Below are 17,593 nucleotides of genomic sequence, written 5' to 3' on the forward strand. Positions count from 1 at the left end.
CTCTCTCTCTCTAAACCTTCAGTTCTATACATAAGTATAATTACTCAGACACCAGTGTGTAGCAAGAGGTCAGAACATTGCATCAGAGCCATATTTTCATTCTCTCTCTCTCTCTCTCTCTCTCTCTCTCTCTCTCTCTCTCTCTCTCTCTCTCTCTCTCTCTCTCTCTCTCTCTCTCTCTCTCTGCTAGATATCACCTGTAAATTATGTGAGTTATATGAAAAAAATTATTCCTCTATCTATATAAGGGACATCAAGAAGTCATTGGTGCTGCTTGAAGTGGGTCGCTTGCACCCACTAAGGTGGGAATCTGGTGGTTCCCAATGGTACTAACCTTAAATGTATTCTTCAAAATTAAAATTGTGTAGGGTCATTTTCTACATGTATATAATTATATTAACTTGGTCTTAATTTCCTTAACCCAAATTTAGATTAATGAGGCTGGCTTCTTGCTATAACCCTGGGAATGGAATCAACCTTGAATGTGTTGCAACGTAATAAGTAGGACTATGCATTTTAATCCTCATCAAGATGCAGAATGTATTGATTTTATAGTCTCCTATTCTCAGTAATATAAAATGTTTAATACAAATCCAGAGTTTAACTTCCCCTGTTCACTTTCTTTAAAATTAGTTGACCATATGAGGAGAAGTTTGTCTTTGCCGCAGGTGTCGGCAGTCATGACCGACACTGGCAAAGTGTTCATTGGGTGACTGCTTTGATGCTCTCATAGGATATTTGTTTTTCTTCATTTTGCACAGTCAAAAACTCTATTCCTTATCTGTGAAAACATTCCTCTCCTGAATATGGTTGTCTTTAATAATAAACTAATGTAATGTAGGGAGGTAGAGATGGCAGAATCCATTAAATATTCTTGTGCATGATATCCACTTCATGCTTCACCTTAATGATAACAGTATGAATCCCTAATGCTTGTGCAAGTAGCCTCAGGAGTTACTAATGTTTACTAACTAAAAATATTTCATATGCCAAAACCACTCATCTGTGCCTCCATAGTAGCTCTGTTGTCCTGATTTTACGCAGACTGTACATAAGTCACCTGAAGAGTACCTGACCATTTTATAATATTTATATATTTCAAGTGTTTTATCACTATCTGGTGTTGGTAGCTTTACAACATAGTAATATATATATTGATTTTTTTTTTTTTTTCAAAGTCTTAGATACATAAAAGAAAATAACTATGTAGACCTACTCTGATTTGAAACCTTTTTTCATTCTTATGGGGAGGGGGTTGTGAGTTCCCTGGCTGGAGTCTTGGACACCACTTTGAATCTAGTCACAGCAGAAAGCATTACTCCTGACTACAAATTTGAGTTTTTTACCCATTTATCCACCATGTCAAAGGCAGCCTACAGCAGATATCTGGGAGCTTAATAACATAAAACATGATGGATGTTACTGTTTTTGTTCATTGAATTATTGTGCAAGTCGAAATATCTAGTTACAATAAAGTAGGGAGTGCATTCTAAACCTAGAGATGTAGACAGGTAAAGATTAAGAATTAAAGAAGTGCTGAAGTTCTATGAGGCATCAGCCCTCAGAAATGACCACTCAGTAGACCACTGGAACGAGCAAGGTGCAGAAACAAGACAGCATGCGTGTGGAATAGCATATTATTAAACAAAAATAAACTAAAGAAAAAAATCTCACAAACTTGCCAAATGCAATTTGACGTAAGAGTATCGTACCAACGTGAATTATGCATTTTCATTAAAACTTTACACTGTGTTTTCAGATACATTTAATTTGTATATTGTAATGGTTGCCAGCAATTGTGGTCAAATTTGAACAAAAATAAAATATAATTAGTGATACAACAAATGCAAACCTTAATTTAATTAAGATTGCACTCATATGATTGTCAACATTGATAGCTCTCAAGTTAAAGATGAGAAAATTATATTATCTCACTGTAGTGCAATATGACAATTATGACAAAAAAGTATACAATTTTTAAATATTAATTTAAAATAGTTCATATGGTTTCAGAAAATATTTTTTTGCCATCCACAAATAGCACCTACATTATAACTTTCTTGACAATACAAAATATGGTGTGCAATGTGTACAAAAATGTAAGTGACGCCATAATCAATATGAACAGAAAAATATTTCAAAACCACTGAAGGTACATGTTGATCCTCAACACAGGACCTGCTGATGATTGTGGTTGATGGATGAATATTTACTCTGTAGCCACTACTTGTGAGGGCACTTAGTTCGTAATATAATGTGGAAGAAATAAACATCGTTTACTGCCAGTGCAAGGCTGAAGCAGACGTGAAGCCTCAACTAGTATTCCCGTACAGCCTCAGGGAGCAAGGCCTCAACCAGTAGGACATTCCATATTTTAAACCAACAATAATCTATTGCCAATACAAAATGATATGTATGAAAACCTAGTCAAACAGAGGTAAGGAAGAGGTTGTGTTTCTAAAAACCTTAAACTTGACATATAAGGACTACTCAAATGTGCTAATTTTAAACACTTTGTAAGGCTGCTTAACCAATGGCTTTAAGACCTGTCTGAGGTTGGCAAACAGCATATGTTTCAATAAGTTTAAAAAGGAAAAAAGATCATTGGCTACCAACCACGCTGTGGTTTTATTACTCCTGATAAAGTTTTCTGTGGTCCACTTCTTTTAGTTTCTCATACTTCTCAAAAGGCAAATTGTAGTCTCAAACCAATGAGAGAGAGAGAGAGAGAGAGAGAGAGAGAGAGAGAGAGAGAGAGAGAGAGAGTGTGTGTGTGTGTGTGTGCGAGTAGAAAGTAAGTGTGTGCTGGACTGCCCAATGAGATTCTATAATTCATTGACATAATATAGTGTGATATTTGGAATGCTTATAAAATTCACATTAATTCCCACAATATTCCCTTCAACTCTGTGAAACTGGCTCATCACATAATGTAATATGTCACAAGCCTGCTATACAATAAGTCACACACATTATGTAAGACAGTGTTATGGGCAATGTTTAGCATAAATTTATAAAAATGCTGGAAATAGACAGTGCGAGTACAAAAGCTTTGCATACACTGTCTTCACTTCTCTGCCCCTTTCAGGAACCACAGACAGGTTTGTAGGCATTCCTTCCCAGAAAGCTGGCCTATCAGATTAAGAAAAATAATGATAGAAAAAAAAAAAAAAAAAAAATCAAACTGCATATCTTTACAGTACATTTCTACCTCCTTACTCAATTCTAGTACAATAATAGTGTGACCAAGTTTTTATTCCCTTGTAAGTGATAGAAGGCTTTATACTAAACATCATCAGTTTGTATCTTCTTGTAATTCAGATAAAATCTGAAATACAACACCATTCCTGATACCATGAGAAGCATGTTTTAGTAATTATTAGGTCCTGACAGTGAGGTCACTGAAGATTCCTATTTAATATGGCAACAAGTCACATGCTTGTTTAGTAATTTTTTTCATGCACTGAAGACAAATGGAAATTGTTTTGTGTCAAATGAAAGCAATAATGAATAAAACATGAAAATAATATGAATGACTAGAGCGAACCGCTTCCACAAATGTGTCTCCTGCAACTGCAAATGCTACAACTGGAGAAGTTTTGAAATCAGTGGAATTAAAGTTCTGAAAGTTTGTGAGTTTGTAAATTTGCACTTCAAAGAAAGAATTTTGTTTGAGGTGCCTGGCTCAATAAAATGTTGAAAGGGTAAACTAATTCATTAGTGTCAAGACACTTAAACATATGATGAGAGTTTTGAACAACTAAACCAGCAACTCACTAGTGAGTTGGATGTACATTAAAGCATAAACTTGTACTAATGAGGATATCCCATTTATGCACAGTCCAGAATGACTTGAAGAACTCAAGAACAAAATCCTACCAATCCAACACTGCATAATTAGTGTTCTCTCTCTCTCTCTCTCTTACACACACACACACACACACACACACACACACTATGCATAACTTTAAAGAAATGGATACATGGAGAAAGGACACTATCAGCTCCACTCGAACCTTGTACAATACAACTAGGTAAATACACACATACACACAATAAAGGCAGATATTGAGGCATAACATAAGCTGAGTTGGAATCTTATAGCATTCTTTGATTGATTTACACACACAGACTACATATATATTTCAGCCTGCTCTTACAGACAAGTAACAATCTTGACTGGTTTGCACAAATAAACTACACAGACCTCAAATGATGTGGTCCATTAGTGCCATTGATCGGCTGGGAGGTCTCTTAGTATATGAAGAAATGGGAGAACTTAACTGAGCTGAGTGTTCTGAGTGTAAGTTCTTCCCACCCAAAACATTATCAATTCTGTCATTTAATTTGGCATACACAAACCTAGATTTATCAGCTGATACTTTCTTTGACTTCATATTGCTGACTCTATTATTTTCCTTGCCCCAGTTAGAAAATCCATTAATTGAAGCAGTACCAAGTCTTTTATCACCATTTGTTTTCAAACCTCCAAGAGTGATATGGTAGAGGTAAGGTTCTCGATGAGGATTCCTAGGCTGTGGTGCACTACACTCAGCACACAGACTCTGCCCCTTTCTATTGACTATTGTTGGCTCCAAAAACAGGCGTTCATTCTGCTGGTATCGATGGAGACCTAAAACAAAATATATTTTGTTAATTATCTTACATTGCAACTTGGTATCAAGATGTACTGGCCAAATCTCTCACAAGTTGAAAGGTAATAAATTAACCAACTCACTTATACAGTACATACATAAGTGGTAGGCTAGTTAGGAGAGATGCAGCTTCCACTCTATGAGCTTTATTCCATAATCTTGCCTACTGATTCAGTGACTGTCTAATATAACAAGACAATTTCAGGAAACCATTTAATAAAAAACTGAGTAAGGTTTGAACTCTGAGCTAGTTCTAGAATGTGTGTCATATTAATGCAAGGTGTTCTCATGATAAAGAGCACCAATATTTTATATTTCTTTATCTCAGGGTTGTGTGGCTGAATAGCAATGTGACCTATTTCACTGATTACAAGTGTAAAGAGTTCACTTCCTGTTCCTGCTTGCAGCAGCTTCCCACCGAGAAAACTGGTGGTGTCCATTGCTATCTAATATTAGTAAAACTCCCATTTAAATGGCTAATGTTTGAAGGGGATTATTGAAATAATATTCTTATCATTAGATTTAACTAGACATACTTAACAACATACATATGGCTTCCATAAGGAGTAAGTATGAAGGACATGTTCTTCACTTACAGCAGAAAATAAACCTATTAGGATAATTCTTGATTTCCTGTTTATATATATATATATATATATATATATATATATATATATATATATATATATATATATATATATATATATATATATATATATATATATATATATATATATAAAGGAAGATATCTGCTGATGAATTTTTATTTCATTTTCTCCAGGCTACTGCTTTTCCTTCATGAAAATTATGCATTTAATGCTGCAAGTAGGAGCTCCAATTATTTCATATTGCTGTAAACTCTCCTACCTAAAGTTAGACATTACATACAGGTATGCACCAAACTTAAATGCCAATGTTGGCAACTCTGAATCTCTATTAAAATGTTCTACCATCACATTGAAACATCAATTTCCTTCAAAATCGGTAGACATATTCTGATGGCTGAACATGTTTAGGTATAGTACCAGTCCAAAGTGAGACTTTATTTGCTAACATTCACCATCATGAAGACAACTCTGCTCCCACCAATCCTCTACAGCTAAGCACACACTACTAAAATATTTAAACTGGTTACTTAAAAAGAGATCAGCATATTGTGAATCTTTAAGAAAAAGGAATAAATAATAAAAAAAAGCATATATATATATATATATATATATATATATATATATATATATATATATATATATATATATATATATATATATGCTTTTTTATTATTTATATTTAGTAATATGTAAAACATTGGAGACAAAAATGTATAATATGTATAGAAACTTTTATGTTCTGAAGTTTCTCCTGTGCAGCAATTATTAAATACACTACCAGCTTACATTTCTTGCCATGATGTTTGTGGTGTCGTTGATTGGCCTGATGCCTGGGTGAATCCTCATATCCCTCCTCCTCTCTCAATGCAGCACCTGTTTCCACACTTGTTCTTTGCTGAAAATGATAATAATTTCCAAATCATATTGTCACTTATTGTCTTTCAAATCCAATCAGACAATTTTTCAATCAATGTGCAAATATTCCCATAATCCTCCCATATATTTCAAAACTATAATATACATGTTTAAGTATCCACAAATGATAACAAAGGTAAACAAATTTTCACTTCCCTACCCCTAAAATAAGAGGGATATGAGCATATTAAATATTCCCATAAAAACTTATAACCAACTTACATCAGACTTATCTTTCATGTAGTTTGTCTCTAGTTTTTCTTTTAGATTTTTCACAAACTTTGTTCTTGGCTCATAAGGAATCTTGTTCAAAGGAGAGTATTTGTCTTCACCACCACCAACACTTGCTGGAGTGGAGCCTTGGTGACATAAAGAAGGTTCACTTTTTGTTATGTCTTCTTGTGAGCAATAAATGTGTGTATTACAAATTGTGCAGTAATTATCATTATGTATACACTTATAATTTCCATATCTTTGACATAAAAAACAAATTTCATGGTGTGATATGGAATCATAATGTTTTAAATCAGATTTGCAAATAGCATGTTTTTTATTATGCACCTGATATTTTTTCTTTATTCTCTTAGCTCCACCAAAATCTCTCTTATCTGGTGCCTCACAGAGCCTGCAATACTCTTTAGATGATTGCTTAGCTTTCCACTCTTGGTCTTTGTCGGAATTTGTTCTGTTTTGTGTATGACTACTATCTTGCCATGGACTTCTGTCATTTTTCATATTTTTGACAGAATGTCTCACATGACCAGGGTTATACCTTCCTTTAACATCTGTTACTTCATCTTCAAAGCGAAGTTTCTTCTTCAAAATTCTTGCATCTCCATCATTTGACTTGTGATGATGGTTTCCATTATTAGTTTTGGACCTGTCTTCCAAGTGGTTTAGCTTGGCTCTCCATGAAGCATCACAAAGTGAATGAGATTCATTAGTGCTTTGATAGATTTTCCTTCCATTCATCTCATCTTTGGGCAAAGTGCAACTAGAACTTATTACTCTTTGTTGAAGACCATGTCCTTGCACTACATGTTTGCTTTTATGTGTTCTCTTCCTATGGCTGATGCTAGAACACCTGCACTTTGGCACCAAATGATTGCAGTGCATTCTAGTCTTTAAGGAAGCACCAAAAACAGTTGTCTTAGAATGTGGTCTGGTACATTTACTTCTTGTATTGGATGGTTTGTTGTTCCAAGGTGATGCAGGCTGGGCATGGTTTGTGGATGCTTCAGCATACTTGCCCATGCTTTTTTCTTGTGTTTGCTGCATTGGTCCCTCCCTGGAAAGACAACTATAATGAATAAATTCTATTCATCCTTTACTCCATTGAGTTCTGAAGTGCAATGATTTTTAAATACCAGTGTGGATTTTGTCAGGCAGTATAAATTCAAATGAACTTACAAATACATTTTTCTCATATTCATATTAATTTTTTCACACACACACACACACACACACACACACACACATACAAAAATACTATATGGCCCCGCAACATCAAGGTTTCCAATACTGTGAGTGCATAAAGTTAACAGTATTTGTTTGCTTTTGCTCTTTCAATTAAACAAGTAACTGATTTTTTTTGGGGGAAAGGTTACTCTAGTTCATATTGTTGCAAAGGGAGGCATAGTAGAGGACATTGCTAATGCTGTCCTTGAGTAGTGAAGATGCAGGCAATGCGACTTGTGCTGTAAGACAAGGAGAAATTTTTTCATTGTGAGGGGGTAGCAGGGGATTGGGCAGGAGTGTTGACCAATCAGCATCCAGCCAAGTTGAACCTGGGATATACAGAGACACAAGCAGCCTGTTGTGAAGTCTGCAACGAGGGCCACAGAGGAAAAGAGAAGCCAAGCCAACCACTTAAGAGCCACGGAGGACAGCTGCTATAATGGTTGGGGCCATGACAGAAGGAAGAAAAGAAAATTTGCACAGTTAATCAGCCCAATATCAGTAAGAGTTACAGTGGGATTTCCTGTGGAGAATGCAAAGGAGTTAGCAGTTGGTTCTTTTCTGTCTGTGATGCGCCTGTGAGACATTTATGTGATAGTGACACTAGCAGTGCAGGGCAAGGAGGACATAACATTCTTGTGATGCTATAGTGTGACGACGTGTGTCTGTGGCCGTGACAATCATGCTCGTGTATCTCTGTAAATAAAGACCCAGTAAATGAGCCAGTGGTTGTTCTTTACCCTATCTGCCTCCTGTTTGTTTGTGAGTCTGCCTTACCTTGCATTCCAGTGTGTCTTGCCTGAGGGATTCGCACACAACTATAATCAATGAACCCACTGAGTAAGTGTTACAGCCTTCCTGCTTGTTCTGCAGCTATGTAAGTGCTGTGGTGGAAATATAGTTTTCCTTAAAATAAGTGACCTTGGAACATGCACATATTATTGGAACTAATGTAGTCTCTACTCTCGAGTATTAAAAAAAGCAAAATCTGTGACATTTTTCCATGTTTATACATATCTCAGACTGTCATTCCTTCTAATTGGCCAGTCTCCTTGATGTGTGGTACTTGATGCCATTAAAAATTTCATATATCATTTAGCTACATTCAATAGGCATATTAAATTTTATAATCACTTTGTTTCCTCTGATTCTTCATGCTCAATAAATTTTCAAATGAAGCATTTGTCCCTGTTCCTGTTATCATGTACACACTCTTGTTGGAGAATTTGATGGGGCCGGGTGACGTGTGGTGACACAACTCTACAGTGCCCCTAAGAGAACATTTACAGTTATGATTATGTTAGCAGCAGCTGGTCAGATTTTGTGAGTTGTTCTGCTGTCTTCTAAAGGACGAACCTGAACGTGCTTGGAGGTCTTGAAGGGCAGACCGAGATCTCAGGAGTCTAGTAGATGTGCCAGTGTTGGGTCTAATTAGTGTTGAGACACACTCAGTGAGGGCGAAAGCCCAATTCAAAACACATCGCAGCTTGAAGAAGAAACCGCTGCACCAAAAATCCACACTTGCGGGTCGCCCTTCACGGCCTAAAGGCCACCATGGCCGAGGCGGTGACAGACCTTGAAGAAAAATAGAATTAAATGGACCACATGTGAGAGAAAACTATATAGACCACATGCGAGAGAGAATTACAACTTACTAGTGCTACCTAGCGAAAGGAATTAAATAGACCTGTTAAAGACACGGAAACAATTAGATTAGTAAATGTTTTATTTATCTAAGGTTTGAATATACCTACACCTTACGAAATTCAGCACTCTATTTTGTTAAGGGAAATAATATGAAGTGTGTGACTAAAAAGATGGAGCAGGTTACAAAACAAGGCAGGAAACACGAGTGTCGCCAGACCGGCCAGCTGACTGAGACGAGGCTGATGTAAACAAACCCGCGGCACCACTCTGGCACTGGCCGAGGCACTGCGGCTGCAGCATGTTCCTCAATGTGCTTGTGACCCTATGCCACTCGCTATACCTGTGCCTTGCTCAAGAAGATAGAACAACTACGAGTACCATGCTTGGAGTACCCTCAGGTTTCCGTCAGAGCTGATGTGATCCTCATAGGACCAGCGCAGCCTGACAACCTCACAACATCAAGACCAACACCGTGACGCCAACATGCGGTCATTGGGAACATTTCTGTCTCGAGCCATGGCAGATACGTTCAGGAAGCATATGAAGTGACAGGCCGTGGCTCCCATCCCTTGCTGCTGAAAATATAAATTGTTACTTCTCAGAGGTAAGAGGAAAAGTTACGAGCCTTTCCAAATTAAATAAACAAACAAGCTCTTTGTGCGTGGTTGTGACAGAGCTCTTCCTAGCAGCAGCTCAGCTCACGCTAAATATCGAGAAGATTTGCTTGGCCCTATCTATGGAATAATATTCACTACCATTGGAAACAAATTCAGAACTGTGCTTTACATTATCTAATTAGGAGTGGGGAAACTTTGCAGTGGTAGGGCCACTTAAAAAAGAAATCATATCCTTATAGGACTGCTTACTATATTGACCTAAAATTATTAATGTTTGATATACAAAATAAAAGGCTTTTAAAGAAAACTCCATTCCTCTTCCCTGCAGGAAGAAAATGAAATACCCACACTATTATTTGGCATTTTTCATTAGCTTTCTCTTTCAACTTTAGTAACATATGTCTGGCCACATGAATTCCTTTGACAGGCCACATATGGCCCGTGAGCCATAGTTTGCCCACACCTGATCTAAACTTAATCTAACGTATTCAGAATTGCCACAGTCCAGTTTGACTACGGATCTTTTGCCAACATTGCTTGAAATTTTCCCTGGATTGCTTGTGTTATCATCATTGGAGAGTGTGCTTTCCTGGTGCATGTGGTTGTGTTCTAAATTATTCTGGTCACATACTTGCTGTGTTTTAGGTGATTGTAATAATTCAATCACTAGCAATTACTTGTTTTTGCCTCATACCACCTGAAAACCCTGCATTCCCACAGATCCCCAAGCTTATTGTTGTGAAATGAGAAGGAGGAAGATAATATATAAGCAAATTTTATTACTTTCTTGCTTTAGCTTCACATTCATCCATTTTCTCTTATGGTGTCTTATTTATAGGGAGTAATGAATTTGTATGTACCTAAAGAATATCAAGAGATCTGTACCAGAAAATGGATTGGTAGATGTGAGGACATATCTGATCCAACTCATGAGAATTAGTAGTACACAATATAATAGGACAGAGATAAAACTTTTATTTATATAATATTATTCACAACTTTCCTGTGTACTTTGCTACTCATTTATGGTTTGTTTCTCTGGTGTCACCATGCATTTATCAGAGTTCTTATACATATAAGAATTGATGATATGAACAATGTTATCTTTCAGAGGCCAGCCATGAGGTTTGACATTCCTGTCAAAACAATGTGGGTGACATGGTTTGGCTCAAGACTTGGTGCTGCCACCTGTATTGGTACTCAGCATGTTGCTTGGATACTGCACCACCATTCCAGTAGCTACTGCCTGCCACATGTTGCTTCCACAGCCTACAGTCGATTGAGTGATAGAAAAGTTACTTCTTTCTCTAGAAGTGCATTTACTTTATTCACAAACAGGATTCATAAAAGACATTATGGTATAGGCACAGATGGTGATAGTGACGATGACATAATGAGTGATTCTGAATTTGAAAGTAGTGGTTTTTTCAGAAGAAAAATACAGGAAAAGGATCAGTTGGAACCATTGCGTGTTAATTTATACCCAGGCTCAAATGATGATATTATAAAAAAGATTAATGAAGCTAATAGTGTGCAAGAAGTGTTTGACCAGATAGAGAGGTGTGGCAACCACCCAAGTGCTGAGCATCTGAGTCAGGCTATTGTAACGCTGTGGGATCTCCAGAAGGTGTATGGAAGATATGGTTATGATTGTTTTATGATTACCAAAAATGAAATTAATCAATTTTTAGAAAAAATTTTGAGTCATCCCATGTTTGAAAAGATAAGTGTGTGTTTGATGGCAGTTTGTGAAGATCTGAATAACAGTGCACTTTCATCAATGCTGCTTTATCTTAGTAAATTGGGAGTTAGTAACCAGTCACCTGTCATGCAGAAACTTACATTAGTTTGCATGGAGAGGATGGATAGCTTCAACCTGACTGCCTTGTCAAGACTTTCTGTTTATTTACGTGATCAAGGAATTAAAGCATTTTTTATACAGTCAAAACTGCTTCCTCTGATAGCAAGTAAACTTGATGAATGCTTGGAAGCTGATGAATTCTATTTGATGAGCATATGCTTTAATAGTACCAAGAGGCTCATTACAAGGCCACTCCTAGAAAAATATCTTGCTTTAGTTCAGAAAAAAATAAATGAAGGATTTTTTGAAACATGTGATCCTAGAGTTACATTGAAAGTAATAAAGGTGCTTGATTATCCAGAGTTTTCATCACGGCACAAACTTACTCAGCCTCTGATGTTGTGTCTAGGAGAGAACTTCCACTCACTCTCTATTGTGCAGGTCATGGATCTGAGCAACTACTTCCACAGTATCCGGGAACCTCTTGACATATTCAAGAAGATATGTCAGTACTCTGTTAATATAATTTCAGAAGCTAAAATATCTGGTGGAAGGCCAGATATATTGTGTTTGGCTCCCTTTACTTCAGTAAAGATGAGAAATTACTTTGAAAGGCTGATAGTTGAACAGTTGGATGAGAAAGATTTTCATGAATACATTATGGTTATTTTCAAGGCCTTGAGATATTTCAAAACATCTAATCCTAAACTTTGTGACGCTTTCTGGATCAAGTCTATGAATTCAGTAGAAGAGGAATTGAAAAACATTCCTCTCCACTTTTTGGGAATGAAAGAAATGACCAGGAGGAAAGTATACCAGCGGTACATGTACTTTAACAATAATCTTGGCGGCACCTACAGAAATTTTGCTCTGGAGAGGACCATGTCAACCCTGCTTATGGAGGATTTGGAAACTTGCTGTGGATTAATGCCCAACAAAGTTGCCAGTATGGCAGCATTCATCATTGGTTATTCCTCCAGAGAAGGAATACCAGAATCTGTGTATGAAAAAGTCATAAGTTGTGGGCCGCAGTTCTCAATATATGACACCATGTCTATATCTCGTGGGATACAGATTTCATTAGCCCTGAATCGTAAGAACCTGCAGAGAAAATTGATGCAGCAGATTACAACTATTTGTCGGATGTTGGATGCCAGAACTGAAGAGTTTTTGAAGGTGTGTCTTTTTTTCTTTTCTATGTTTACAGAAATATGAGTAGATAGAACTGGCTTTATTTCTTCACTTGTTTACCATTAATAAGGATTATCAGTCAATTTTTAAGTGTTGCCTTTGATATTATAGCTGCAATCTAGAAACAACTCTTACTTCTTTTTCAGACAGCAAAATCATTAACTGAAATTATTAACCTTACAAGAGGCTACCTCAACCGTCGTGGATCCCCAAGAACTTTCACCTTTGACAGAATCATATCTGCCTTTTCCCCTCACCTTGATGAACTCAACTCGCGCTTTATAAAAGAAATCTGTTTATGTTTTACCACCACATTATACTTGGCTCCAGAGGTGAGTAATAGGGAGTGTATGTGCATTGCTTGGTGATCTTGCATTTGTGACTATATTGTGTTCTTGGGTTGTTCTTGATTGAAAGTGATACTATGGTAATGGTTCTTCCTGAAGAAGATATTTCAAATCATATGCCTCCATCAGTTTTTTTTTATTTTCATTTCTTCAGACACACTATGCACTGTACCAATGATAATTACAAGTACATATTACATTCCCAACATTCAGATTACTTAATATTTTCATATTTTGTATTCTCTCAAAGTCTTCTAACATTCACCACTTTCAATTCAAAAAGTTTTCCCACTTCTTTTTTATTCTTATTATCAGGTTCTTGTACACTTACTAATCATATCACCAATTCAAACTTCACTTATCCTTATAAATTTCAATGATTATTGTAACCATAATAATTTAAAAAGAAGATTAATTAGTCACAATAACAAGTTAAGTAGAAAAGGATTGATTACTTAGTTTGATGGTTTTGAATTTCAAATACCAACATTATTAAGAATGAAATTAAATATTTTTGTTGTAGCTGATCAGGGCATGTAACTTGAGTACTGAAAAGTGCATTATTCTCTGGGAGTATTCTAGTGATTTAGACCTTTTTTTTTATTTTTCCAGATTCTTGAAGCCATGAGCAAATACATTTTGAAGAACAAGGAGTATATATTGATAGATACAATGGAGGTGGTACTGACATGTTTCTACTGCATTGGCTACAATTCAGAGAAAGTGGATCAACTCTTGGCAGTCTGCACAAACACCTTCTTGCAGTTTGTATCTTCAGGATCCTAACCCTGGATCCTTTTTGTGTCTGACATGAAAGATAGTCTTGTGAGGAGGCTAACTCTGTCGTGTCTTCCATTTCAGCTCATGAGTATTGAAGCCTTTAATCTTCTCTACATGAAGCATTTCTAGTAATGTTGATTGGGTATAACTTAATTATTTCCATCAAGTGGTTTGAATTAGTAAAAAATCAAAGATAAAAAATCACAATTTAAACAAAAATTAAGTATACCATATTAAAATTTATTTAAGTGTTATATTGAGAATAAAAAAATCATGATTTAAATAAGAATTGAATACATATTCATATATCATCAAAAGTTATTTAAGTGTTATATTGAAAGTAAAAAAAAATCATGATATTAATGAAAGTTAAATATAACGTATAGAAAATTATTGAAGTGTTACATTGAGAGTATAAAATCATGTGTGGAACTGCACAGAGCCAGGAATGTTTTTGTTTTTTCACATGATCTTTGTGGAATATTTTCTCCAAGCCATGCCCATGCTTCCTTCGGCTTTTTGCCGGGAATGTGGGTGGAAAGATAGCATTTCTTTGTAGGTTTCTTAAGCCAATAAAAGTAATTTAAGTGGCGAGAACCACGATAAAGAGGTAAAAGTATATATATATATATATATATATATATATATATATATATATATATATATATATATATATATATATATATATGATTATTGATAATGACAATACAGTGGTACTTCGACATACGATTTTAATTCGTTCCGTGACGATCGCTTTACAAAATCATACTGTATATCAAATCAATTTTTCCCATAGAAATTAATGGAAATACAATTAATTCGTTCTTGTGATATAAATTTACCGCCCACCCAAAAAAGAAAAAAATTACGTGCTTTAAATACCAACCAAATATAGATTTAATATAAGATAAATACAATGTTTATTGTATGCATGATATAAATTAACTATATTGCTCAAAATAACAATTTAACCCGCAAAACTCAGGACACATTGATAGGCGTTCATCACGCAAGGCACGGGGCATGTCAATGTATGTTTAGGCTTTTTACGGTTGTTTTGGTTATTTTCTTCCCGTCTTCTTTGCTTTTGAGCTGGCAACACTCATCAGGAGTAAACATATGCTCTACGTCACTGTGTCACCAACGATAAATGGTAGGAGCGATCGACAGTGATTTCATTGTGTATGATTCCACCACCTCTCCCGCGCGCCTTACTTCTATACCTTGGGTCTCTCGCCATGTTACAGGGAGACAACTTTTGAATGAGAGTGGTATCAGAACAGGAGACAGAGAGAGAGAGAGAGAGAGAGAGAGAATACAAGGGGGGCCCGTTTTCTCGTGCTTTAGCCAAGGCCGTTGAACCCGATCGGAAGCAAGACCACAGAAACTGATGATACTACCTCATTCAATCTGTGATATTTTGGTGACCATGACATCTAGAGACTTCTGGTTATTTGAATTGCAAAGAGAAAGAGTTGCTTGTGGGCAGAAAACCATTTGTACTCACTCGTTTATTGAATTTCTAAGTTAATCAGTATGTGAATACAGACTATTTTGTGTGTTTCTCAGTAGACTTTTACTTTTGGGACCCACTATCACAGGATCTTGAGTTCACAAAACTTAAGAAAAAATACACACTGCCGAGGAGTACAGACAATTACGTGCACAAAGGATGAACAACGATACACAACGCGGGCTGAATGTTTCGGGTTAGCCGGGTAGCCAAGCAATCGCTGCACCATCCACCAATGGCTATTCATACCTTAAAAATATCGTCGTATTTCAAGGCGTAAATTATATAAAAATTTTCGTTGTATATAAAAAAAATCATATGTTAGGACGATCGTATCTCGAAGCACCACTGTATATGTAATTATGTAATTGTGAGGGTTGATGAGCTTAATTCTTTTTAATGGCAAGGAAGTTAGTTGCTTTATCCTAACAAAACTTCTCAAACTATTAGCCCTTCTCTTGGTTTTTATATGAATAAAAAAAATCATGTAAGGCAATGTATATTAAACTATGATTTCATTTAACCTTGGCCAAGTTTAGCACAAGGAAATAGCCCCATAACACTCAAAAACCCATCAGTGCAAACAAACAAGGAGTAATGCATGGAGTAATTTAGATAAATCACCTATTTAAATAAGAGTCCTATTTAATTCAAATGGATCTATTTTTTATATTTATTTTCTAAAAAAATATTTTATTTTCAGAATTTGATTTTTAAGATAAAGAGTAATGCTTAAAAGGCTTGCTTTTTAATGTTATTTTTATCATTGAAAAAATGTTGCTGAAAGTTAGAAATTAAAATATAAGTGATGTAAGAATCAATTCAAATGGTTTGTCTTCTAAATTCCAATGATGTGGATGAGCACTTTTGACAAGGAGTCAGAACATTCCACAGCGAGCCAGTCATCTTGCATGGGAAGACAAATTTAGGTGACAGATTTGCTATGTCAAGCTGGATGTGAGGAGGCCTTGTTATTCTCAAAACTGCTTGCAAAATGTATCAAAGAGCTATAGGATTTCTTGTGTTTGTATGCATGTTTAGTGTACTACACAGGTCTGAGCTAGAGTTAAGCACATGTTATGTGTGAGCATGTATTTGTGTAGTGTGCATTCACTGGGTAAATTTCCTAAATTATTTTCCAGAGAGAATCACCATATGAGGGGCCTGAGTATCTTACAGATGTGCTTGGCACTGAACATGTATGGTCATCTTCCCTCTGAAGTCATTCAGAGTGTCTTCAACCTTAAATTTATGGATCAATTGGATGAAGAAATTGAAAATTGCTATTCAAAGGTATATTTGACTTATTTTTTTTCTTTGCTATTGTATGTACTCATAATCTTAACTTGAAATTTCACATCTCATCTCTTGCTAAAACAGCTTCTATGAAGCTAGGTATTCTGAGGCGTCTCCGCCAGTTTTTCTCGCTCCTCCAACTGCTAACTCTGTACAAGGGCCTTATCCATCCTTGTATGGAGTACTCTTTGTATGTTGGGGGGGTTTCCACTCACACAGTTTTATTAAACAGGGTGGAATCAAAAGCTTTTTGTCTCATCAACTCCCCTATTATGACTAACTGTCTTCAGCCTCTTTCTCACCGTCAAAATGTTGCATCTCTTTCTATCTTTTATTGCTATTTTCATGCTAACTGCTATACTGATCTTGCTAACTGCATGCCTCCCGTCCTCCTACGGCCTTGCTGCACAAGGCTTTCTTTTTCTTCTCATCCCTATTCTGTCCAACTCTCTAATACAAGAGTTGACCAGTACAGTAAGGTCCCGGGTTATGTCGGTCTCGAGTTACGTCAAACTCGCACTTACGTCAGTCCACTATAAGGCAATTTAAGATTTAAAAAATTGAAAATTTATAAATCGTAAAGCGCAGGGTTTATTGTTATTGTTGGCCGCCAGGCGTCACTAGTGGTTATCCACCACACCGCCCACCTCATGCTTGAATACAATAACACTCTACGTACCTCAGTTCCACCACACCGTCGCCCCTGGCAAGAGTGTTCCTACATCTGCGTTTGCTGACTATCTTAGTATCTTCCTCAATGGCACT

At 36.2% G+C, this 17,593-nt stretch overlaps 2 protein-coding genes across 10 annotated transcripts in view; one reads left to right on the forward strand and one right to left on the reverse strand.

Moving 5' to 3' along the window:
• Positions 1–100: 100 nt before the first annotated feature.
• Positions 101–9,672, reverse strand: LOC123516896. 8 transcript variants are annotated; one of them, XM_045276643.1, is made up of 5 exons: positions 9,538–9,672; positions 8,993–9,211; positions 6,401–7,466; positions 6,050–6,158; positions 101–4,633 (listed from the first exon to the last, which is right to left on the reverse strand). In XM_045276643.1, exons 3-5 carry the CDS (start codon positions 7,454–7,456, stop codon positions 4,209–4,211), a joined length of 1,590 nt encoding a protein of 529 aa, XP_045132578.1. In that variant the 5' UTR covers positions 7,457–7,466; positions 8,993–9,211; positions 9,538–9,672; the 3' UTR covers positions 101–4,208. The 8 variants fall into 8 exon arrangements, with proteins under 8 accessions (XP_045132578.1, XP_045132577.1, XP_045132576.1 ...); XM_045276642.1 differs by having other exon boundaries at positions 9,501–9,588; XM_045276641.1 differs by having other exon boundaries at positions 9,468–9,557.
• Positions 9,673–9,722: 50 nt separating this feature from the next.
• LOC123516895 (FAST kinase domain-containing protein 1, mitochondrial-like) overlaps positions 9,723–17,593 on the forward strand; it is an 18,188-nt gene continuing 10,317 nt past the window's right edge. For both annotated transcript variants that reach the window (XR_006678331.1, XM_045276637.1), the window contains exons 1-5: positions 9,723–9,887; positions 11,012–12,877; positions 13,039–13,224; positions 13,852–14,003; positions 16,675–16,825. Coding sequence is in view for 1 of the 2 variants with exons in the window: in XM_045276637.1 (XP_045132572.1) it covers positions 11,021–12,877; positions 13,039–13,224; positions 13,852–14,003; positions 16,675–16,825 (2,346 nt within the window). In the remaining variant the exon portion in view is untranslated. The remainder of the gene's footprint in view (positions 9,888–11,011; positions 12,878–13,038; positions 13,225–13,851; positions 14,004–16,674; positions 16,826–17,593) is intronic.

This window comes from Portunus trituberculatus, chromosome 41 (assembly GCF_017591435.1).
Source record: "Portunus trituberculatus isolate SZX2019 chromosome 41, ASM1759143v1, whole genome shotgun sequence".
NCBI classification, from domain to species: domain Eukaryota; kingdom Metazoa; phylum Arthropoda; class Malacostraca; order Decapoda; family Portunidae; genus Portunus; species Portunus trituberculatus.